The sequence below is a fragment of the Acanthopagrus latus genome, chromosome 9, assembly GCF_904848185.1.
Source record: "Acanthopagrus latus isolate v.2019 chromosome 9, fAcaLat1.1, whole genome shotgun sequence".
In the NCBI taxonomy this organism is placed as follows: domain Eukaryota; kingdom Metazoa; phylum Chordata; class Actinopteri; order Spariformes; family Sparidae; genus Acanthopagrus; species Acanthopagrus latus.
Genome location: NC_051047.1, coordinates 7,124,895 through 7,150,608, shown reverse-complemented (window position 1 = coordinate 7,150,608; position 25,714 = coordinate 7,124,895). Strand labels below are relative to the sequence as shown.

The following is a 25,714-nucleotide window of genomic DNA, read 5'->3' as shown; positions in this document are numbered from 1 at the left end:
AGAAGAGTGCCACAAAAATGAATCTTGTACAAGGACGTTACATTGAACCTGGACACAGTGTTGGAGGTGGAGCCCTGTTTATTCCTATGAGAGCTGCTCAGTGGCACATGAGGACAAAAAATATTGCTTTCCTGTATATAAATTGACCAGGATGTACCATGTTGTGTCGCCAATAGAGAATGCGCACAAGAGACCTCCGCCGACCGAGCTGGCTAACTTCCAGTTTGGCGCCTAGTGTTAACTAGGAATGAATTATGAACTATGGATAGAGGTGAAATGATTTAACTTTGCAATTCTTTCTATGTCCAAATTTTATAGGGCCAAATCGACCAAATTCTCACAGTGAAATTAGTCATTTCGCAGGGGGTGTGAAGTTTAAAACCATTATCCATTTCACAATATTCACTAATAGAAAAAGTATTTTTGGGCCACCACTGAAAGTTGGCTGTAAAGCCTGGAGCTTATCCTGAGGGCTTGGTCCTCTCCCTGGTCGTAAGTTAGCATTTTTGCGCTACCTGTTATCTCATCTCAGAGTCAGTGGCTTATGTTGAATGGGTTTTCAGATGAATATCTGAAATCAAGTATGTGGTTAAGACAATAACACTTGACAGATTTTCATGTTTTATATTACAACCTAAAATAAATACCTCATGTTTGAATTCTAAGGTAAATGAAGCACTTACATTTGTAGTTTAAACGTGATATGATTATACACATATTCTGGCTGGCTGTTAGCATGGTTGAAGCATGAAGTCCCAGCAACAGGACGAACCTCAATACAACAAGTCTTGTGAGGAAGTTACTCCGTGTACCGCTGTATTGATTCCAGTCGAGGTCCTATCCATTTCTTCAAAGTAGAGGCATGTAACTGAATACAAGGACAGTCAGGAAGTGTTTGACTACCAGAGAACAGGCTGCCGAAAGACAGCTCAATACTCTGTGCTAGTCTATACTACTTTTTTATGTCCTTGCTGCCAGTTTCCCCCCTTATCAGACAGCAGGAAGACAGGCTATCATTGGAAAACATTCAAAAAAGAAAATCCTATTATTTTCAGTGTTTCATTTTCTGTTTTACTCATGAGCTCACTGTCCCTCTTTTAGAAAATGCGAGAGCTCACAGAAGGTCATTTTAATTATACTTGGCTTTTTGAAAATGTAATTTCATTGAATATTTCTGAGTGGTAATCTGTCTAATGATTCCTACTGGGCTCCACAATGAGGCGGTATATCATAGAATATCAATACATGGAGGGAATTCTGTTTCCACAGAATGAGCCACAGAATGGGCCACAGATCACCTTCCCTCTGTGGATTTGAGGATTTTGAAAATAGTTTTGTCCATCAAAGAGCAAATAAATCAATTTTGTCTCTCGCTCTCTGTATCATAAGGAATCCATTAGTGCAGTGTGATGCAGGCCAAATGTAAATGTGTCAGGCAGAACAAGTGGTAGAATAACGATTCCCTTGTGACGGGGCATTTGTTGAAAAATAATGTTTACAATTTGTTGTTGTAAAATGTCATGTTTTACACCTGGAATGTATTGGCTCTCTGTGTGATTGTAGCATTCTGTATTTGTGTAGTCCTCACAGCCCATACTGATAGCTTTACAGGCTCCTTCCACTGCTTTGATTCAAGTGCAGCGTCCTCTCATAGGAGCCTGCCATTCCAAAATGTACTGTAGACTAAACATGTGTGGCGCTTGTCTCATCTCAGGCTGTTAACCTTGTATTGATCAAAGCAGCACTGTTGCATAATGTGATCCTGGCTGTGTTTTACAGTGACAACTTTTACAGGTCACACAGGACAAAGGTCTTCTGGAGGTTTATACTATAAAGGGGAAGTGAAATTAAAATAAAAAGACAGCTGCAATACACAAGAAATGTCTTGTTTGGATATGCTTAGTGCAGGACTATTAGCGGGTAAACTGACAAAAGCTGCATTTTCATCAGAGTATTGACGGTATAGTAACCTTCAAACCTGTCCCTAGTTCATACTGATCTGTTTTGCATTCCATAGTGGACAGGACTCTGAGATGTAGGTTGGGTTGTTACTGGCCGGGCCTTGAGGGAGAACCGCTTTCACTATGGAGGAGCTCCTGCGTTTATTAAGTGATACACTGTGACCTGTAATCTACATTACAGCTAGAATGACATAAAATCAAAAAAACGATACACTTCAGGAAGGTTTCAGTTGGAGCTTGATGTATGTATGGAAGATTTCAATGTCTTGGACAAATGAGTGAAATTCCACTTGAATATTTTTAATAGAGCCTAAAAACAAGAGACCACTGATGTTGTGCTTCACCAAACTAATGCATTGCTGTTTGACTGGCTGAGAATGAGCCTCAACAGCAGAGGTGGATTTCATCGCTTGATGGCGAGATTCAGTTTCCGTCAGTCAGTTCGGCAGGAATAATCGTTCGTATTGTTCGTTCATTCGTTTGTTCAGTCATGTTTCCGGTACAACGTTGTTTAGCGGTGAATCATGTAATGCACAGTTCTCAGCTCCTTGTTCTCAAACCATCATAATAATGGTCACCATAACACGGTAGTTCAAGGCAAATACATAGCTGCAACTTCATGATTCAACACAACAGTTGATAATGTGTATATTCACTTTGACATTAAATTGACATGTATTGAAGGTAAGCCAAGGGTGACTGACTGACTGAACGAGAATGATGAGCTACAAACAAAATGAAATGTTTTTTTTTTCATGGAAATGGTTGCTATGCTTTCCTGTTTCTCATTGGCTAAAATTTGACAACAGTGTCCTAGACTCAGCATATGATTGGCTGGCTCTCAGTCCTCTTCACCACTCTGAAAACTAAACAGTGAACAACACAGCGACTGGTCTGTGAGAACAAAAGAATGAACGAGAGAGAAGTGAAACGTGGAATCAGGTCAGTTAGTTTGCGTTAAAGAGTCGTTGCTTCGAGCAGATTAGTTTGCAAACGAGCCATCTTTACTCAACAGTCTGCTATGTTTCTCTAGAATAGCTTACTGTACCTTTTAATACAATTCATATCGTCCTCAACAGTGTTTGTCAAAAGTATTGAATATTGATACATATTAATACTGGATATCTGAAATGGTTTCAGTACCCCTAGTGTTGTGTCTGTGTTACTCTGTGGTATCAGAAATGGTTTTGAAAATAAATATTTTTTCAAGGTATCATATGAACACTAGTGCTCGGCAGGAAATTATTTTGGCTACAAATTCTGACCAGAGAGATTTAAATATGTCCAACTTACTTGTCATTATTGGATAACCCATACCTTAGCTTTACTTGTCCAGTACAAAAAACAGCATCAGTAAATCTCACTCCTCCTAAATCCATCCAAACAACAGGATTGATCAGTTCTTGTTGGCAGTCTAGCTAAAATGCGCACAAAGTTAAAGGTACATAGCCAGGGACAGATCTGTGCTGTTTTCCCATTGGGTGATGGGGACAACCTTTCACAGTGTTGACCTTCAGCTCTTTGGATTTGGTATTCAAAGTAGAAAACAAGATCGCACAGTGACAGATAAGATAACACAGCAAATGTTAGTTCTGACAGAGTTGGGCCTGATTAGCATATTAAATGTAAAAGGTCAGAGTGTTTGAAGATGTGTTTTAATGGATGACACAGTGGATTATCTCAATGAAGTGCAGTCTGATAAATTGATGCAGCTCCGTGGATCACCAGTAGGTGTCACTCTTTGCTTTGCAGAAGTGGATGTGAAACAGGATCAGACGGCGAGGGCTTTGTTTAGTGACCTGTGTTGTTGCTGTGTGTGCTGGCTCTCATAAAACATATATTTTGTTCCTATCAGAAGCATGGGCTCAGATGATTGAGACGGGGGAGGGACCTGACAAAACAGCTCAAGTCGAGCCAGCTCCAGACTTCTTAATGTGCGGAGTTCAAGGGCATTGAGAAAGCGATCAAACACACCGCTTGAGTTTCCTGTTCCCCTGATCAGAAGACAAATGGCGACAGTTATCCAGGTTGACGTTCCCCTGACAGGCCCCTGCAAAGCTTGTGTTTGTTCCACATACTTTTTTCATGTTTGATAGGTGATTACTCTGTTTTCTCTTTAAGACATCCTCTCGAAGAAGTGAAAGCCTCTTTGTTTTTGAGTTTTTAAGGTCCCCTCAGGTAATCAAAGGCAGTCGTGAATTTGTGAGCAACGGAAGTTTCTCTCTTTTATCACAAGAATCTTGTGTGTAGCTGCTAAAGTCATGTTGGCGAAAGAGCTGGGCGTTTTGTGTTGTTTGGTGAGATCAGGAGAGGAAAGGCAGCGCTGATTGAGTGGTCACTGATTACGCCCTGTCGTGATCAGGGCCGCTCTCAAATCAAAGCCATAACATTTTACCCTCCTCATTCTCTCGTGTTTTCACACATTCACTCCTCTCTCTCGCTCTCTCTCTCTCTCTCTCTCTCTCTCTCTCTCTCTCTCTCTCTCTTTCTCTCTCTCTCTCTTTCTCTCGTACATTTAAATACAGACCAGCTGTGTGATTAGTAAGTGCCAATCAGGTAGATCTTAGTCTCACTCAGACATCGTCTGATTGCCCATCAGAACACATTGTGGGTACCGCAGCAGGCTGTCCTATTACTGTGACAATTGCTGTGGTGTCATTTTCAAGACACAGTTGGCCTGGCCTTTTTGTGATGGCAGAACTGGGTCCGTCATAAGCAGGGAGAGGATTTCACCACAGCGCTGGCTTCTTTGTCTCATTCTCGATCAGTTTCCGTCTGACAGGGTTCATCAATACTGATTAACTTAATCATTGTGTTGAAAAAAGCGGCACCCTGCCACAGTGCAGCTGCCCCATGTGACCGCTCATCCCCACATTGCTCACCATCCGTCCTCATCAGCTGTCACATTAAAGCCAATTTTCTTAGTCACATCCATCCTGAGAGCATATAGACAGAGCGACCGGGTACTTAGCTTCAACAGTTTCAAAGTTCCTACCAAACTTTGTAACACAAAGCTTTTCAGGCTATGACGAGCTGAAAGATGTCATGTACTCTGACATAGGGACGTTATCATTTACATTTTTGCTGAAAAACAAATGTATTGAAAACATGAATGATGTCTAGTGTTAAGGATTAAACACTAGGTCACAGTGTGCCGTATTCAGTTGCAACTACAGTGAGATTGCAGATTGAAACAAACAGATGGACCCGTGTCTCATCATCCTCTATAGTGTTGTTTTGAAATGTGAAAAAATGTGAAAGCCCCCCTCCAGAGTCAGTGTTTTCTTTGTCTCTTCTGGGCTACTGTGAATATGTCGATGCAACATGAGGACCCACTCACTCTGTACATATTCACTATTCTCAGTTTCAGGTGATTATACACTGATGAAAACATCATTTTAAATTCAATATTATACCTCTGCCCCTTAATCCCAATAAGTCCTATACACTGCACCTTCAGTTTATGCTGCGTGTCTTCGTTGCGTTAATGATTAGTACTTGGACAAAGTGGATTTGAGTTTGGCGGGTGGAATAATCGTTGATGCTAATGAGAAGATGCAGTACAGCAGGTGGATCAGTCTGGTATCTGGAGCCGCCCCAGGCCTAAATGAGACTGTAATCACAGGGTGCGTTGCAAAACCTAACCAGCATATTTGTGCCAGTTGGTGGTGCTTTCCAGTACATTTCAAGTCAGTTCAGGAAGCAGCGCATTCAGTGGCTCAGTGCAGAAGGTAAACAGAATAGCATGTGTTATCACCAGCATTGCAAACAATGTAAAAACAATTTTCAAATGTCTGAGAATAATATGAAGGAAACCACTGTACTGTAAACACCCACAGTAGAAATTCAAATCAGTTCCCAGCTAGTTTGATATTCAGCTAGTCATTTTAGTCATTCTTCACACAACAATGACAAACTGTAATTTGTTTCTCTCCCATTTATGACAGTAAATGAGTCTTTCGCTTTTTGACTGTTGGTTGGACAGAATAGGCAACTTAAAGATGTAACTTTGGATTCCGAGGAACTGTAATGAGCATTTCTCATATTTCTTTAATTGATTAATGATGAAAATAATTGAGAATCGTAGAATAATAGATAACAAAAATAATCATTAGTGCAGCACTATTGTACTGTCTCTGCTTACACTTAAAAGCTGTGAAAAGATTGGAATTTGTAACGTGGCCAAGCTGTACAGCAGTGGATCAGGTGATGTCGGACAATCAAGAGCTAATGATTCAGATGTTAAACGTCTTGATTATGTCCTCGCATTCACATGTTGAACGATGAACAGCGATCCTAAGAAAGCCTTTTGGATGAGAGATGAAATGTCTTGAATTGAATTGAAACAAGTCCAGTTGCCGACAATACAGTGCCTAGATTTACCTAGATGACCTGGATGACTGAGCACCTTCATCAACATTTTATATTATAGTCACTTTTTCAAGTCATATTTGTGGCTGAAGACACGTCAAAAGTATTTAAATGTGCAGCAACAAAATTAACACAATTTTTACATTGAACAAATTTCTATGTGCACTCATATCCCTGCTGTTAACATGTGTTACAGTCTTTATACATGAAAATGGTCTGGTTACTCTGATAATGGAATATTGTGGCATCTTAGCATGATAACTCTTTGCCATCTGTGGCCTAAATCATTTAGTGGTATCTCCATCAAACAAAAATATTCGGACAAATGAGGAAATAATGATTTACATGCTGAAATGAAAATGACAGGGTGAAACCGATGGAGGGTATGTCTGATCACTTGTCTCCATCTTCTTCCATCATTCATATTAAGATGGAGAAAAAATAGCGCAGTGGTGATTGCAGCAGTGTCCTGACACTGGGTTCTTCCATCTGCTGCTGAGGTGATTCACTTGGTACAGAAATGACAGAGGGGCTGGATGTGGAGGAGTCAAAGACATGCCCGGCACCACTGTGGGTGACCAGAGCAGCAGACAGAAGGTGATTAACTAGGTTTCTGTGTTCCATTTATACGTCATATCCCACATATGATAAGGATGGGATATCAGTGCATGCTCGTAGATGCAATAAAACGCCATTGAAACTTGTTTGAGCAGTAAAGAACAAGATGCAAAAGTGTATAGAGAGAGAAAGAGTGGGATGAATTGAAAGTATTTTAGGAGGTGCTGGCGTGTAGGCTGGGATGTGAGCAGGTCTGAGTCGTGGGAGGATGTAGGGTACACAAGTTATTCTCCAATCAGTCTGTAACCGACCGCCGCACTCTGTATTCTGTCATGACACATTTATGTATGAACTCCAGAGTCAATGGAGTGCCAAGTCATAAAGAGTTTGAGGCAAGAGAATTGTAAGCATACTGCAGAGTAAAACAAACTGGTGTATGCCAACTTTAAGTCTAAACATATTGCTTTCTGGCTTTCTGGTTTTGCTGGGTTTTGGGCTTCAAAGCTTTTTTGGTACAAAATGAATTTTGTCTGTAGCACAGAGTATCGAAAACTGCCAAGAACCAAGAGCTGGCATCAAATGTCTGCTCAGATTTACAATGTTGTTGGGCTACGTTTCATTTACTTGCACGTTTTTTTTTATTTGTTTGTTTTTTGTAGACGAGCAGGTTCTCCTAGGTAATTATATGTTGTATATGGTACCAATTTTATATCATAATGATACCAGCACCTTAATTTGGGCGTATCAACACTGGTCCTATTCAAATATAGATGTCATCCTCAACCAGGTTAATTTTCTGCATGGTCATAATGATAGTTTGGCAAAGACATGAATAGCAAGGTTAGCAGTGTGTTTTGGGGGACCACTCATCTCACCCTACCCTATGATGGCAATTAAAATGACAAAAGGCCCTCTCTAGAGCCAGTGTTCTACGCTACTGTAGAAACATGACAGTAAACATAGTGGACCTGCTATCTCTGTTAATATAAAGCTCATTATAAAGAATCCAAAAATTCTTTTTTAGGTGATTATACACTGATGAAAACATGATGATGAAGTGTATATTCTGTTTAGATACTAGACACTGGACCTTTAATCAATATTTCCTAATGATTCTATTTTATAAAATGTGGTGGGACTGTTGTACACTTAATTTACTTAACTTCACCTAATTGATGATATGGGTCATCCAAATTGTTGTTTCCAAATGTTTAAAAGTGTTAAAGTTAACTTGATTTAACTTCCACACCCCCAGTTTTGTCCTTCTAGCCTGCACTCACTTGTGGTGAAGCAGCAGGCGTGTCGCTGTCAAATTCACAACCTGAGCGCAAATACACTGAATATTTTTACGTGCCATAAACTCTTAATTAGCCCCATATCCGTCCTTGTCCTCTGTCTTCCCCATCGTTTTCTCTCTCTCTGCCTCTCTTCTTCTCCCCCTCTCCCTGCTGAGCCATCTCAGACTGCTTTAAATGAATGGTGTCTTTCCTGAGCTCATAGACGATCAGCCGTGCGCTGTCTCAGGTGGCTGGCTGTATCTCTCAGACAGTTCTGGAAGGGGGGAAAGGTGGTGAGGGGTCTGATGGCATCAGGGGACATCTCAGGCTACATCAGTCTCACACCGCTCAGTCTGAAGGTGCTTCAGTGAGACTGTACAGCAACTCAGACTCTCTCAAGTGCAGCTTGTTGCCGACATCCTCAGAGATGATCAGGCCTTATTTCCATTACCCTGTCAGTTATTTATAACAAATATTTGATCACTTCATGTCTTTATGTGCCTATTTTTAATTTTAAATGCAGTGATATGAGGCTCAGTCCTGCAGCCACGTTTGATTGTTTACAGTGGTCGACCCCGTACATTGTTTCATAAACAGGATCCTCACAAAAGAAATGCTTGCAGGGTTCCAGACATCCTGAATGACCTTAAAATGGGTGATACACCTCTCCCAGTCACGTACAAGTCGTAGACAATGAAACAACTGACCACGATGTCTTTGAAAACACCTTTTGATCTTTCATCAGTTTCATTTTTTTCTTTTACTGATCGAAGCTTGTTGAAGGTCATTGCAGTTGAACTCAATACAGAGTCAACCCTTTCAGAGACAGACTCAACTTCATCACAGTAACTGAAAGCAACTGAGCTGAGAAAACTGGATTTGCCACATCTGTTGAACTGTCAGACATTGATTAGCTAGATTAAGTTTAATGTCTTGGGTGCCTGGTCTCACCGTTAGCATATGCTAGCCTAGTTATTATTCTTTGACATGAGACTGAAATCAGTCCCGATGTTGTGTAAGATTAAGAGTGGGAACCCCGAGTGTAGGGATAGAAATTGGTAAGATGCTAATGATACCGATGCCATTATCATTTATTCTGCTTAGAGGTCCGACTCAGTATTGATTCCCTTACTGATTCCTCATCAATTTTTGTGAAGCTGGCTGTCTTTTTCCTACAACTTTCCAGCATCATAGACACTTGAGTTCAATGTCGTTTATCACGAGATGATGATTCTTGATAATTTGATAGTCCCAGATGTTTATGCTGTCACATCACTTTCTCCCAGCGTGGTGTGTGATTTTATTTTTTTGTGCGGTTGTTGTTGCTTTACAGCTTTATTTGAACCTATAAAATCTGAACCTACTTTTCTTGTTTCTGTAACAGGTTTATACACGGAGGTCAGTTTCTGAACGGCTTAGCCGGCCCAACAGTAATGAGCGCTGGACCCTACCTCTCCACAACATGGTTCGCCCCTGACCAGAGAGCCACCGCAACAGCTGTGGCCTCACTCTTCTGCTACCTGGGATCCGCTGCTTCCTTTCTAGTCGGACCTCTGGTTGTGCCGGCTCCCAATGACACCCTGACAGGAACCACTATGACAGCAGCGGTTTCTGACAACTCCATCCGGGACAGGATCCAGCTGGTTATGTATGCAGGTACTAAGAGCAAACAAGAGCCTCTGTGGGCACAGAGGATCAATAGCACATCATTTCAACATCATGTCGGCGCTGTCAAGGGACATAAAAACACAATCACGCGAAGGGATCCAGGAATTTTGCACCAAGACCAAAAAACCCCAATTATAATCTTCATAACCACCACTCTGAAAAATAGATTACTGGCACTGTTATGCTTTACTGATTCAGAAAATTAGAAGCATGCTGAAAAGAGAAACAAGCATGCTGTAATAGATTGAGCCTGCAGCTTTTGTTTTACCAAAAGGTAGTATTTTTTATTACTTTCTAAAGGACAAAGCAGACACATTTTAAGACCCAAATGTTCTGAAGGTCATCAATAGAAAAGACAGGTGTACATCTTTTCTATTAGACTTTTTCAGAGGACTTTACATGTCACCGTGACCTTTTGTTTTAAAATGTCATATTAGTCTGGCGGTCTTATCTATGGAAATGACATGTGTGACTCTTATATCTGTGTCGCTGTGCAGAGCTGGCTGTAATTGCTGTGCTTTTTGCGGCGGTCCTGCTCTACTTCCCGTCACGCCCACCGATGCCTCCCAGCGTGGCCGCTGCAAGCCAGAGGCTCAGTTACAGAAGCAGCATCTGCAGACTTCTGAGGTAAAACCACACACACATACATGCTGACACACGTTGAGCACACACACACATACAAGGTCATCTGAAAGACCAATACCATCGAACACCTTTGAAAACCATTCTTTTACTGCATTATTCAGTATGCCTAACTCGGTGTGTCCTCGATTCAACTTGTGCATGGATGTGTGAAGCCAGTGATACTTTCAGTACTGCATATGAATTTAGTCTCAGTTGCTGCTGTGTTTTACAACATCAGACTCAAAGAGAGCAGTCAAGAGTATATTTCTGCAGCACCTCCAATGCTCTCTAATCAGTCAGTCTACAAATCCATTAGGTCTAGTTTGCTTTCTTATTTTCTGATGCATTGCGCGTTTCTTGTCTCAGAAAGTTAAAGTGACAGAATCTCGCGCTGGAGAAGGATATGGAATCTTAATGAAGGGGTCTGTCACTCACCATCTGCTCGGGTTGTTATCAAAGAAACCCCAGCCTTCCCTCTAGATTAATTACTAAGCTATAACACTCCGGTCGCTGCTGGAAACCACATCATCCTCTACATCTTTACCATCAGGGTCACTCATCAATATATTCTCAGAGCACCGCTGACGCATTTGGTTAGAGAGAAATGGTATATTATGAATGAAGTCATTGATGTTTCATTAACTATTTCTTTCCCATGGGCCTGTCAGTACACGATCTGTACTGGCTGCCCTATCGACACTGTGCATGTATAACTCTCAACGGAAAGAAGGAGATGCCGAAATTGCATTGATTAAGACTTTGTAAAACATATTTTAACTTCTTAATATTCTTCTGGATGAATGTATGAGTATACACGGATAAGCCTCTACATTAACGGCACCCATCACACTTTCAGTGCTTTGCCCTGAAATAATGCCAGCAGTAGTAAGGTTATGTCAGGAACACCCACAGGAGAAAATCTTAACTTTTTGGAAAACAAGATCACAGAGATGGTAGAGGAGGCTGAAGCCAGGGAACGTGTGTTTTTCATCGGGCTAAATGGTGGGTTGATAAAACAAAGCCGAACAACTGCTACATTTTGTTTTATAAAGCTCATACAAAGTTCATCACAGGCCTGGACACATACATTACGGGTACTTAACTAAAATACCACTACATAAGCAGGGAAATCACTTACATCAAATCTAGCCTTTACTTGGAGATAGAATAATTTCCACATCATTGTAAGGCTTTTATAACTACTTATTCATGGCTTTTGCATGTGCCTTTACATGTAAGCCAACATATATACGCAATCAGACCTCGTCAGACTGCAACCAGATTCTAAATTAAAGCATATCTCCACCAATTTTACATATTAAAGTGCATTTAACAGCACAGATCAGGTTCTGACAAGGCGTAAGGGAAGAGCTAAGAGGAAATTTAGAGACAATGATTGATTAACCCTTCACTGTGTCTCTGAAACATCCCCACCACTGCACCCCCGTCACACTTTCCACCAAGCCAGTATATATTCTTCAGCATGTCCTGAGGAGCGAGTGCTGCACCTTCTGCGCAGCCTGTGGAGAACTGAGACCCGTGGTAGTGGCCAGGGATTAAAGGTTTGGAGAAGGGAGACAAAAAGCTGTAGCTGGGTAGTTGGCCTAGCTTTGTTGGCTACCGTCGGTCCCCTGCAGTAAGACATTTCTTCACTACAGTGCCATGTTTTCCACAGGCCTCTCACCAGCACAGAGGCTTAGCTCCCTGTAAAGAGCCCCGTCAGATACATGGCAGGGACCAAGCTGATAGCAACCTAATGCATAGTTTTGGACAGATGTCCACAAACACAAACAGACTGGCCAACTTAACTAGGCCATTCAGCTGAGAGGGTTTCTGTTCCACTTGTGATAGGCAGCGTTCCAGTCACCTGTTTGGGCAGCGTGTTGTATCTCAGTCCAGCAACATCACGCCTCAGAATTCGTCTGCAGGGACCTGTCACAGAGCAGGAAATGTGACGTATCAGTCTTGGTACTGATACAGGAGGATGGACAAGATGTTGTTAACATAGAGCCACAAATGAATGCTTTATATTCAAAGTTGATCATGTAGCTCTGGAGACCCAAGGGAGAATTCTGAGAAAACTCTGAAGTTCCATGCAGTTGTTTTGGCCTCGATAAGCTCAGTGTTTTGGTTTTACATCATGGTCATATTTTTTAAAAGTCTCATTACATTTATCAGTCCTGCTTTCAGCAGTAGCGTGGAGCTGATTTTAACTTAAACAACCTTATAAATCTGCTGTATGCTGCCTGCGCAGCGCCTAACGTCAGAGTAACTGATTAGCCACAAAGAAAAGTCGAAAGGAGGCAGCGAAAGGAGTCAGATATTTTTCTCAGGTTTATCAGAACAACAGAAACGACTCCAGATGAATGCTGATGCTGCTCTGCAGATACTGGTTGTTCAAAAAGGCAGCTTTACAACTTGGCAGCATGTTTTGTGGATTTCTTGTGACCACAAATGGACATAGAACAATTAATGGAGCTTTTAGGTGCGTTTTGATTATTTTTGTTTTAATTTAAGAGTGTCTGTATTAATTTTTCTACCTTCTGTGCATGCTGTATGCATTTTTTGAGATTCAGCACCAGCCTCAGAGACTGGTGAGAGTTTAGAGATGCGCCGATCAGACTTCTCTCTCCCAGTGGTACAGTCTGTCTTTATAAAACACAGAAATCACTCAGCATTTTTGCAGATCCAGTTGCCTCGCCTCAAATCTTGTGAGGTTTTTCAATTGTTTTTTTCAGTCAAATGTTTGAAATAATGTCTGGTTACTGCAGACTGAAGATATTCGCACGTTTATGTGCAAGATGTTTAAACTAAATGGGAACATTTTGTGGCGTCCATGATGACAGCAGGTGGTAGCCAGCTAGTCAGTCCATCTGCCTGATACCTGTCTATTGATGTATCTCTTCATCCATTTAGCTTGTCAGGGTCTGAGCACTGGCTAATGATCTTCAGCATGATGAGTGCTTCCAGCTGTTCACATCTGCTTCCACAGCAGCAGTCTAATTAGAAGCCTGAATGTCTCTGCACGTGGTGTGAAGTTGTCATTGTATTCCAATCACCGTGTGAGAAAACACTGAACAGCCCTGAGGCCGAGTATCGACGGCCCCTCCCTCCACACTCATGCTCACTTTAGCTTTGAAAGTTGTCATCTTGATGCATCGATCCCCAGCCGGGTCTGCCAAGGACAAATAGCACTTAGCTGATGATGCGGCCAGCTTTGAGACTTCTCTGGAAATATTTCATCACCAGCAGGAAAGGAAAGGGGGAAAAATGTCCCCTCTCTTACTCAGGAGCTTGCGTCTACTTGCTTACATCTGGGTATCTAAATAAGCTCTGTGCCGGGGAGGAAGGTGCATGGATATTGATTTCCTGCTGTTGTGGCAAGGTTAATGAAAGGGGTGCTGGGAGAAAAGCAGAGAGGGTGCTCCATCACAGGGCTTTTATGACTGTCCCTCCATAGTCTCCCCAAGGCCAAGTAGCTTCATACTGCTTAGGACACGACAGGCCTGCACCAAGGAAATGGTCTGTGTTTGTTTTTCTGTGGGTTCAAAGCATTCTGCAAATGAAAGGGATTTATTGTGTGAAGTGCACTAGTGTCAGGAAAGGAAAGGGAAGGGGTGTGCACATGTTTACAGCCACAGTGCTTCTGCTGTTCAGGTTACACGTCTGAGGACATGCGCCCGATCTCAAAGATTTTATCTGTCTGTGTGCTGGCCGTTTGAAGCCTAGCAGGGTTTCAGAAGGGCGCAAAGTGTTCTCCAGATGTCCCTGGGTGATACTGCTTACGATGCCGCCTGCATTAAAATAAACGAGCCAGAGGGAGAATGAATGCAGGGGTTAAACAGCGTCCATAAACAAAGAGAGAAGAGCGGGAGAATCATGTATGAATGTGCCGCCTGCTCTGTCAGCCCTACCTCGTTTGTCAGCCGCCCAGTGATTCTAATCATATTGTTAGGGTTGAGGAGGTGGCACTGATTTAAATCAGCATGCCACCTTATTGGGCGAAGGAGATTAGCGCGGGTGTTCCGAGTGATTGTAATTGGGTTGCGTGTGATTGGAGGTGTGCCATATACCCTAAAGAGATGAGCTCTGATAGTGCATACATAACAAGGCATATGGAGGTGTCTCTATTCCCTGTTGTTCACAGCACACTGTGAGCTGATGACATATTAGCAGACAGCTCATATCAGGCCGGACTGCACGGTGTCTGTGGCCTAAAGCGGTTCATCACAGCTGGGAGATCTCTTATTTGTACAGTTTCGTGTAAGCTGATAACTAGATAAGCAGCCATTGGATGATGTTACGCTCAGTTTGTGTTGAAAAGATAAGCCCTTCTATCAACTGATTAAGCAACAGATTTGATAATTGATAGTCATTTATTACATGTTAAAGGTGAGCTCTGGTTTTAGCTTCTCAATAATGAACTCTTGTTGCCTTCACATCTCTTTTGGTTTTAAACTGCTGGTCAGGTAAAACAAACACTTTCACCTTGGGGCGTAGAGAATTGTGGCAGGCATCTATTTGTTTTCAGGTAGTACATCCGTCTGGCCCACTTCTGTGAACACGCTTTCTCAAGAACGCCTCAAGAGAATTACTTTAGATTTGGCACAAACATCCAATATGACTCAGGGATGAGCTGATTAGAAGTTGGCGGTCACTGATACCTCACAAAACAAATTTTGGGCCATTGCTCATTACTCAACAGGACCAAAGAGAGAAAGGGATGACATTTTACACCCAAAGGGTCAGAGGTCAACTTCACTGTGACGTCATAATGCTCTGCGAAAATGTTCTGGCCATTACTCAATGCCACAGCTCTGGTACAGCAACATGACCTGAGCAGTTTTATGGATTAATCAGTAGAAATATCTATAATTAGAAATAGTTGTAAGGAACAGAGCAAAGGATTATTTTTACACTGAGGAGAGCACCTTGAACCCTTTTCCTATTTTTTTTACTGAAATGTATGAAATGATTTCTGTCAAACAGCAATGATCAATGGTATTTAACCCAGATCTAAAAATGTAAAAATCTAAATCTAAAAATCGGGACGCACATTGGGAACCACCTTTAAAAGGTGAATACTGCCACCTATTGTATTGGAGTTTGTAGATGCTGCATATATGATACAGTGATTAATTCATGATTCTTTCACTGATACAGACAGAGGCAGCAGTAGTGGTAAGTGCATTGTTCAAAAACTGAACAATGCACTTAAAATGCCACAGATTTAAATCTGTAGCGTTTTAAGTGCATTGTTCAGTTTTTGGTTGCACGTCGACCTCTGTGATATCTTTGAGCTTTATTTTGGCAGCTCTGGTCACTGTGCTCAGGTTGCTGCTTATCTCTCTGTTAGAGGACGACCGATGGGACCTTTAACAAACTATTCCAGCCATCGATAGTGCAGCCTCTGCCCACCGTGAGGGAGCATGTCAACATTTTGCATGGAGGATGTGCCGAGGCAATCCTCATCATTCAAGTCCACTTCAGCTGAAAATATCTAAGTCCTCTCCCTCTTAATCTTAAGTAAACATTGATTACAGACAGGTAACTGCTCTCATTAACATTAACAGTGGAAGCTAAGAGAGACTAACATTACATCGAAGAGTATTTTTTTCATAAAGTAAGGCTCCACTGCACCTATATCTTTGTGCTCCCAGGGTAACATTAACCTTAATCAGGTTATCTTGACTTGATGTCTTAATTAAACTTAATTGCAAGTGACATATTGTACTGTAAATGACTATGTTGTACCTGTCTAGCTTTTGCCACTAAACAAAAAAATTGCCATTTTGATTTTATATACATATGTTTTTAATATCGACCGATTAATCAGCTACCGGCTTTTCCTTCTCCAAACTATCATTATTATATCAGCCTTTAAAAATCCACTGTTGGTCGACCTCTTCTCTCTGTTAATACGCTCTGCACAAAGATCGATCTTTACTGTGATAGTGCAGGGAAATGCAGGGAGCCAGAGCTGTGTGTCACATACTGGTGAAAAGACATGCACCTCCACACACCAGTGAACAGAAGGGGAAGGAGACGTTCCATTATGTTGCTTTCACTGTTTGGTCACAGGCCGGTGCTGTTAGGATGTAGGTTGCACATGGAGGAGGCCTCATGCACATCTAACTGGTGACATTTTGTTTTTAGATTATAGATATGAAACCCTTCATGGCTGTGTGGGGGAGCGTATCCTCTGATTAGAATCAAATGCTGACTAGTTTTAGACCGGCCCTTTTGATGTAATGAGACAACACTTGAAAAATTCTACACAATAGAATCATTGATGGAGGGAAAACAGGATGTCATTGAATGCCTCATCAAATTCAAATGAAAGTCTGTCCATTTAGTTATCGATTTGAGCAAACTGCTGCATGTAATGACTGAAGCACTGTGAGGTTTACATTGGTCCCCATATTAATTGATTGACTTATGTAAGAAGTAAAGACCACAGCAGTAGAGCCTAACTGAGAAATGATCTTAACCAACATATTGTAGGTACGTGGGAGTAGAAAACAAACCGGAGGGTTACAACATTACCACCCACAGTCTTTTCACAGAACTTTATGTCAAGCATATAATTTAGGACATCATAACACATTATGCATCTAGTCTTGCATGGACACACTGGGTCAAAGAACTCATCCATATTCATATTTCAGCCAGACTCGACACACAAACAATTAGCTTGTAAGATGTTTTTTGTGAGTACAGTCTTGAATCCCTAATGTGTTTTTGTCCCCTTTAGTAACCTGCGGTTCCTGATGATAGCTCTGGCCTACGCAGTGCCCACAGGAGTGATTGCCGGCTGGGCCGGGGTCCTCGACATGGTCCTTACACCTGCCAAAGTCAGCCAGGTAGGCAGGAAACACACATACACACATGCACATACGCTCGCACACACATGCACCCATACACGATCCTGCTGGTAGGTGTGTGCAAGTTCACAAGCTTCCACAAACTCTCTTAGAGCCTGAAACAGACCTGGTACCAACATCCATCCTGAGTGATCTGATCACAGTTTTCAGCTCTCGGTCCATCAGTTCACACCTGGCATTAAATGTGTCTCAAGTGACTACTTGTGATCCAAACTCACTTCTCTAGGTCATGTTGTTGTCTTTAGTTCAATGGTTCTATCACTTGAAACAGACAGTGTGTTCACAAACATCTGCTGCTAACATCGGCAGGTTGAGAGAGGCCAAACTTGTAATTTACATTACAGTGAAGCGCATGGAGATCAGACAGTGTGTAATCTTCTCTGCCTGTTTCTGCCTGTGTGGCTTCTTCATGATGTTTCGAAGAGGACATCGGTTGAGTAGGCGGTCCTTCAGTTTGGCTCAGGACTCATTTGTGTACACGCTGTTCAAAGATGTGGTCACATGTGGCCCAGACCACCTCTTAATGTGGCCTGAGTGTATGGATCTCTCTAGATATTTGTCCAGTGTCCCAGTGCGTATTGGGGGTGGTCACACCTTTACTGAGACGTGTCCAAGTGTGATGATGGGATCACTCTGGACGGAGGATAATGCAAGGTTTGAACAGGGCCTGAGCTCACAAAATCCACAAAAAGGAAATATTCTGTCACCTTTTATTTTGTCAGAACAATATATACAATTGTTTTCAAAGTTTTTCCCTTTTCTAAGATGAGTTTAATTGCCTTGCTAACTCATTGGAAAACACACTAATTCAAACTTATTACAAATAAAATTAAACTCACCAAAAGCATCCATGTTAGTCTTTCCAAAGTTCCCCACCATCACAACCCTGGTTTGGTCAAAGACAATGTGAAAAATTGCATTCCTATGAACTGCATACTGAGTTCCACTTTAAAGATATTGACATAAGATTACACTTGAACATATATCCTTGGACTATTTGACATGTATGTTACATGACAGTGGCCATATATTTCAAAAAATATGGGAGCCCTTTATGTCATATATTGGTTTAGATGTTGCTGCTATTTTTTTACAAGAGGGTTCATGTAGAGTGAATCCTGCCTTATAGCTATTTGTTACTGTTTCCTGTAGGTTGTGTAAATCCTGCCTGCTTGTGGGAATATGTGTCTATGAGCTGAGATGTTCTGCTCTGTTTGGTTTTGTCCTATTTTTGCTTGTTTTTTGATTTCCCCTCTCCTTATTTTTATTGCCACTGTTCTGCAGATCGATTGCTTTGATGCAGTCAGATGTCTTTTGTTAGATCAAAATAAATAATTCTATATTGAGGAAAAAAAAATGCTCGACACGATACCATCAACATTTAGTGTACAGACAATCTGTTCCCACTGATGGATTTTTCTGGATTTGTTTTCCGTCTGATAAAGCTCAGGATAGACAGACACAGCCAGAACACGCTTCTCCTCCATTCCGGGTTACCAGGGTGACGAGTCCAGACCAATCTAATAAATGCTTGGCTGCCTGAAAAAGAGCGACAGTGACGTCACTGGTGCCTCTCTGAAAAGTTGAGAGATTTTCTACTTGAAGTGCTCGGAGCTATCAAACAAAAACGGCTCTGTACTCGGAAAAAAGACGCTGGATGCAGCGCTTTTTTTCCAGGCAGCTTCAAATGCCTTCTTCTCATTTTAAACCAATTAAAAAGGAACAGAGCAGTATGTTGACATAGGCCTTTAAATAGTGCAGTCCTATTCTGACTATTGACCATCGTGGCATGGGGACTTCACAAGATCCTTGAAGGTGGGGCACCAAGACATTAGCAGCAGATCCTGTAAGACCTGTAAGTTGCGAGGTCAGGCCTCCATACATCAGACTTGTTTGTCCAGCACATCCCACAGATGCTTGACCAGACTGAGATCTGGGGAAATTAGAGGCCAAGTCAACACCTTGAACTAGTTGGTTTGTTCCTCAAACCACTTCTGAACCATGTTTGCAGTGTGGGAGGGTGTGTTAACATGCTAAAAGAGGCCACTGCTTGTTTCCATGAAAGGGTGTACTTGGTCTGTAACACCATTATTCAGGTGTTGGTGTCAAAGTATCACTCTGACCCAGTCATCCAGCCGTTACAGTTTGGCCCAGTTGCTCAGGTCCGTATGCTTGCCCATTTTTCTTGCTGCCAACATGTCACTTTGGAGGACAAAATGTTCACTCGCTACTTCTATATCCCACCCATCGACAAGCGCCAATGTAACAAGAAAATCAGCGTTATTCACTTCAACTGTCCATGGTTCTAATGTTATGGCTGATTGGTGTATATTATACGCTGCAACCTGGTATGCATACGGGCTCATCTTATATTGCTACATAGAAACGAAGCAGCCTGAGTAGCTCGTCAGTCCACTTGCCAAGTATGATTTTTTCCCATTTAGAAACCTCCGCTGTGGCAGCAATTTGAAAGGCTTTGCACAAGTGCCACCCAATCAGATAAACAGTCTGACAAAAAGCTGGTAAAGCTCTTCAGTTTCATGGTTGCATCTTTAATTACCTTTCAGAAACTTGTATTGCCTCTCGAAAGCCCAGGTGATGCTCCTTCATGTCAATGCACAGGAAGTAGGCATTGTATTTTAAAGCTGATCTGAAATACTGTAGATGTTGAGGGATAATTAAACCCAAGGCTCCTGTACATGAGGAGTGTATTTCAGCATAGAAGCGCTTCAGACAGCTGAACTTTTCTGCATCGGTTCATTAACTCGCTCTTACCCTCCTGTGGATACATTTTAAAGTTCAAAAGCACTGTCCCTCTCCTCATACCAAGAGGTTTGGTCGTATGTCAAGGAATGTAATAATAAAGGAGGGAAATAATTATCTTTTCTCTTTTTTTCTGTTTCCTGCTTCTGTTAATCTTTTGTGTAGGGCCCAATCAACGGCACTTCACGATTCGCATTCTTGCTCACCGTCTTCATTCTTAGACAGACTGGGCTGGGAGTTCTCTGCAGCTCTGTGTAGTCTGCATCTCCCAGGTTACGACACAGCAGTATGTCGTGAGACAAAGAGTGAATCTTTTCAAGGTTATCATCAGACAGGTGCTGCTTGAGACGAGATCACACAGAGGAGAGCGGAGGATGAGACAGTCATCGTCACCTCTATCTGTATATCTGAGTGAAGAGGAAGCTGGGCGCATACCAAATTGTTCTTCGATTTCATTTGTTCATGAAAGATACTTTTCTCTCCTCCAGATTCCTTTCATCCATGCTAGTTAAGAACATAAAAAGTGTGTTTAGAATAAAAATGTGTTGCAATGAGATGAGCCACGTTACAATATGTCCCATGGGTTCAAAACTTGGAGCTTAAAAAATAAATGAAACCAGATAGTGATGCATCTAAACACGATGATGTGGAGGAGTATTAATGCAGCAGAAGGCTTTTGAAATGTTTCTTTTTTCTGCGGGCGTAGAGACATTTGCTGTTAAAGTCAAACTGAGGAACAGCACCCACTTCTTCCCGCATACCCAAATCATGGATAAGCTGTAATTTAAAAAAAAAAAAATTCTGTCAGGTACAGAAAAAGTGCAGGAAGATGCTGTTTTGGGACACATCGCAAACACAAGATGTGCTGTTTGTAGTTCCTCTTTCTGTTTCCAAACTACTACATTATTATCTTTCTCTCAACCCTGAAGAAGTTTGTGTGAGTCTGAGTGTTTCTCTGGTAATTTAAAGTATGCAGTAAAAGCCTCAGGCCATGGCACAACGCAGCAATGTAGCAAGAGAGCAATTTCATGCTCTCAATTAATTTCCTCATGCTTTCCAGTAATTTGTTAATTTTGGTGCAGATGTGTGGCTGAATGTGGGTGTACTCACAAAGAGATGTTTGTAGCTTATAGGGTTGACATCAGGCAGGAGCTGCTCATTAGCGCACCACTGTAGTCACTGCTGTAGCTCGCTGTTGCTCTGACGGCAACCTCCAACCGACCTGAGAAAACTGTCTCCCATCGCTAGCAAAGGGAGAAAACACAACACGACTGAGAGAAACACCAACAGCAGAACAAAAGCAGCAACACTGCCACCCATGTAACTGATGGTTTTGGCTGATGTGCTCTTAAAATAATTACATTCAATGGCTTTTGCCACGCCCCGATGATTTTCACTACGCTGAGCAAAGCAGCATGCACTGCCCAGCAGATGGCTCGATGCACTTGTGCAACAATGCAGCACTGAACCCTGCAGCAAGTGCTGCAAATCTGAAAGGCCTATATTACAGGTGTAATAAGAAAATAACGAACAGGACACGAAAACTGGTGCACTGATCAGCACTGCCACCAATTCTTGCCAACAACTCATGTGATTCTGAGGAGACACTCATACTCCTTCTTGCTCTCTAGGGGGCCTTTTAAATCACAGTGTGAGGACGGTAGAGGGCTCAGTAGTTCATTGCAGATGTCAAATGCTGTTTTCTGTCTTGTAAAGTGCACATGTCTGACAGCTTTGCAGTCATTTCACCTTAGTCTGTTTCTAGATCTTGTTCCATCTCTTCTCTCCTCTCCACCCTCTGTTTGATCTTTGTCAAAAGTTTTCTTTTAGCTTTTTCTTCAGGCTTTTTCACCAAAGACACCGATGCTTCTGTCCGTCGTGCATCCTGATTGAGATGTGACCGTGGCTGCTGTGGGGCAGTTCTCATCAGATGAGACAAATGTTGCTGTCTGCTGTCTAAGAATGGTCTGGAAAAAGAAACTTTTGCCAATTCCATTGCAGAGGGTCTTAAAACTTGAAATAGTGGTGAAACATCCTGATTCACATAGTTATGCAGATGATAAAAACTGTTCGCACAGCGAGCCAGCTCTTCTGGTTATGGCCGTCATGCTGAGACTTAAGGAGTTTTCTAAATATGACCAGGAAATGGGGCTGTTAAACAACTGGCGAGGCTTGAGCGAGTGAATGAAAGACAGAGGGGCAGAGACACGCGACGAACAGCAGGCTGGCAAACGATGCAGCGGGAGGTGAAGTGGTGATCTGACTGAAACCAGACAAGGAAACTTTCTGTGGTTCAGGTCACTCTGAAACTGCATGAAGTTCTTAAGGTGTTTTTAAGGTACATGCATGTGGATTTCCAACTAGTGTTATATTTCATGGTTTCATGAATAGATAAAAGGCTTGTATGAACATAGATGACATTTTCGCAACCAGCAAACTGAGCTGTAGACATAGTAACCTACTCTTGGTACAGGCTTCTGAAGGGACAGTATGAGTTGAGTTGAGTTGAACTCTTGCTGTTGATTTGAAAATGGGTATTAAGGAAATAGGGTGGGTCATAGATGGTCAACCATAAGAATCATGAGCGGCTCCATGCATTTTATCCTGGCTGTGAATCAATGCATCAGCCTCTTCTAGCTAAAATATATACGGGGTTGCAAGAGTTTTCACATCAGATCTACATGTACTTTGTTGACCTGTGCTCATGTCACATAGGCTGACTTGTAGGGCTATTAGTGTGGCATGGGGCCCTGCGTAAAAAAAACCCTTATATTTAGAGAGAGCTGCATATTCTCAGTGGCTACTGGAGCACCCATGGGTTTTAACTTATTGTTTTTGATTTTCATGTGAAGAATGTGTGATAAAGCAGAGCAGTAGAGAGTGTATGGTTGACTAATCTGGTTCTTCATCTCTGCTTTTTGCTGATGATTTAGTTCTGCTGGCATCTAGTGCACACTGGGCAGCTTGTAGCTGAATGTAAAGATGTTCAGATAACAAACGGCCCTCACAAGTCAAGGTGATGGTACCCTGCCAGGTGAATTTTCCCTTTGTAGGTGTCCAGTGAGTTGCCACCCACAGGGAAGGAGTTCACTTCCTCATCGTTATATTATGTCCACATGAGCGTATAGCAGCCGTTGGAGGTATTGCTTCTCATTGACATCAGCCCTGCAGACACAACAGTTGTTGCTTGACTTGATAAAGAAATTAAGACAACAGAATAGGACAGTTTTCTCTGACAGAGGCACATCTCATTGGTTGCAATGGCATCAGTCAGTCCTTCCTGCAGTTACAATAGTTTGGCAGCATACTCTCCACTGTGTTTGTATTCAGGAGGAGTCAAGACCAGGACAAGAGTCAAAAGTGGGGGCTACTGTTTGAGCTCTGCTGGGGGAATGTGTTAGAGTGCCGAGCTTAGCATCAATATAATGAGTGAGTCAGGAAACAGGTGCATTACGTAGTTCACCTGTCATTTAGAATTTACAGAAGAGGAAGACTGAACTCTGCTGAAGATAAGGACTTTGATTATTGGATTAAAATGGCTTGTAACAAGTGAGTATGCCCGCACTCTCTCTAGGCAACTTACTGTGCTCAAGCACGGTACACTTTCTTGGCACTGACACGGTTGGAAGAGGTTTGCTTCAGCACGGTGCGGTTGCTCATGCACGAGCACAAGCACAGGTGATCACGTGGACATGAAGTATAGTCATACGTATTACGCCACCTTGCATTATCAAAACAACACAAATAAGCAGCAAAAAAGTTAGTGCTGTTCTCAGTTGTGCTGCAACCACGCTATGATGTGATGACATGTGTACAAGAGGTAACCAGGCCAAGTGTATCCTAAGAGAGAAAGATGTGTCCAGAGCCTTGAGCCCTGGCTTTCCCTGGCCTAACACCAGTCATCTCCATCTTATTTACACAATCACAATATAGCAGTTATGACTAAGCTGTGAGGATTCACATCTCCAGACTGCCTTGGGCCATGCAAACAAGAAATGGGTGCCTGTCCAGTGAGCTTTTAGTGTTTTAGGAGGCTGGCCCACACACAGTGTAATTTAGATCAAATATAATGACATTCTGACATTCATCACTTACTGAGCCAGAATACATTTTACATTTAATAAGTTTGATCGTCCACTTTTCTTCATTATAGACTGCCCTGACAGGTCGCTGCAGAGTATGATTAAGCAAAAAGCATCAGATCCTGCTTTAGAGTCTGCTCCCTCGCCGTCTCATCTTCCATATGGTTGGATTTGGTGGAAAGTGAGTTATTGCCTCAGGAAGATTGATGGGAACCAAACACCTTCACTGGCACTCAGAGACATTCTCGCCTAGGTGCCACACACTGATTTTGTGTGTGTGGGTGTGTGTGTGGGTGTGTGTGTGTGTGTGTGTGTGTGTGTGTGTGTGTGCGCTGCACTTCCCCCATACTGATTCTGCTGCAGTCCTGTGGCCATAACGCCCTTCCACCTGACTTTAAAGCCGAGTGTATGCGTCGTCCTTCATCCGTGTAACTCAGACAGGACAACAATCTTACACTCCCACACACATACACACACACAGCTGCTCTTGTAGCAATGCTGCTAGGCAATTTACCAGACGCAGTGATTGACAGGTCTCCGTAGACTTCAGACACTTAGTACCTGCTCTCTGTCTATCTCTGTCCCCACAGTCATGGACTGCATTCTGAACACTGAATAACCTTCTCTTCTCTTCTCTTCTCTTCTCTTCTCTTCTCTTCTCTTCTCTTCTCTTCTCTTCTCTTCTCTTCTCTTCTCTTCTCTTCTCTTCTCTTCTCAGGTTGATGCAGGGTGGATTGGTTTCTGGTCAACTGTTGGTGGATGCGTTTTTGGAGTAGCGATGGCCAGGTAAGATTTTATCATGTGACTGTAACATGTCACGATTATTTGACATGGCTTGGAGGTGAAAAGGAAGCCAGTAATGGAAGATGGTGCAGTCCACATGTCCTCCTCAATTCTCTCATTTCCCAGAAACTCTCATCGACCAGAATAATATGCATGCAGCCTTCTTATTTATGTTTTTTTTGTCACTTTCCCATTGTGTGACTATTGAATATAGTTTAGAGTCTCTTCAAACAGGAACATCCAGTGCTACCCTCCCCTTGGTCCACACCTTCTAATTACCCCCATCATCTCAGATTTTCTCAACATTTTAAGTGAAAGCAAAATGGCAATTCAGTCTGATTATTACACTAATAACACCCAGCTCGATGAAAACTCGATGGGGCTGCTGAGGCATCAAATTAGAAAATAAGCACTAACTGTAACCCCTCATTTACATTTGCAGACCTTTTTTGCAGCTGAGTCTGACATGTGAAGGAAATTGTCACTACCAGACAGAAAATAAGAAAATGAATGTACAAATGGACTTTGTTTGGACTTACATTTTTTTCCATGTCCTCGTGGAATGCAGAACAGTTTCTGTATAATTGTTTCAAAACACTCTTCACTTGAACTGCTCACAACTCAATGATTCATGCAGCCTGGATCAGAGGTCAACAGATATTGCTGTCTTTAAATTACAACTGTGTTGGCTTGTGGCTACAGGCCATAAGAGTTGGGTAGCGCTGATGGACTTATGGACATGA

At 42.2% G+C, this 25,714-nt stretch overlaps 1 protein-coding gene across 1 annotated transcript in view; it reads left to right on the top strand.

Moving 5' to 3' along the window:
* Window positions 1-25,714, top strand: part of slc49a4 (solute carrier family 49 member 4) — a 57,817-nt gene that overhangs the window by 7,778 nt on the left and 24,325 nt on the right. The window contains exons 3-6 of the mRNA XM_037108726.1: window positions 9,552-9,823; window positions 10,333-10,462; window positions 17,214-17,322; window positions 24,907-24,974. Of these exons, the coding sequence (XP_036964621.1) occupies window positions 9,552-9,823; window positions 10,333-10,462; window positions 17,214-17,322; window positions 24,907-24,974 (579 nt within the window). The remainder of the gene's footprint in view (window positions 1-9,551; window positions 9,824-10,332; window positions 10,463-17,213; window positions 17,323-24,906; window positions 24,975-25,714) is intronic.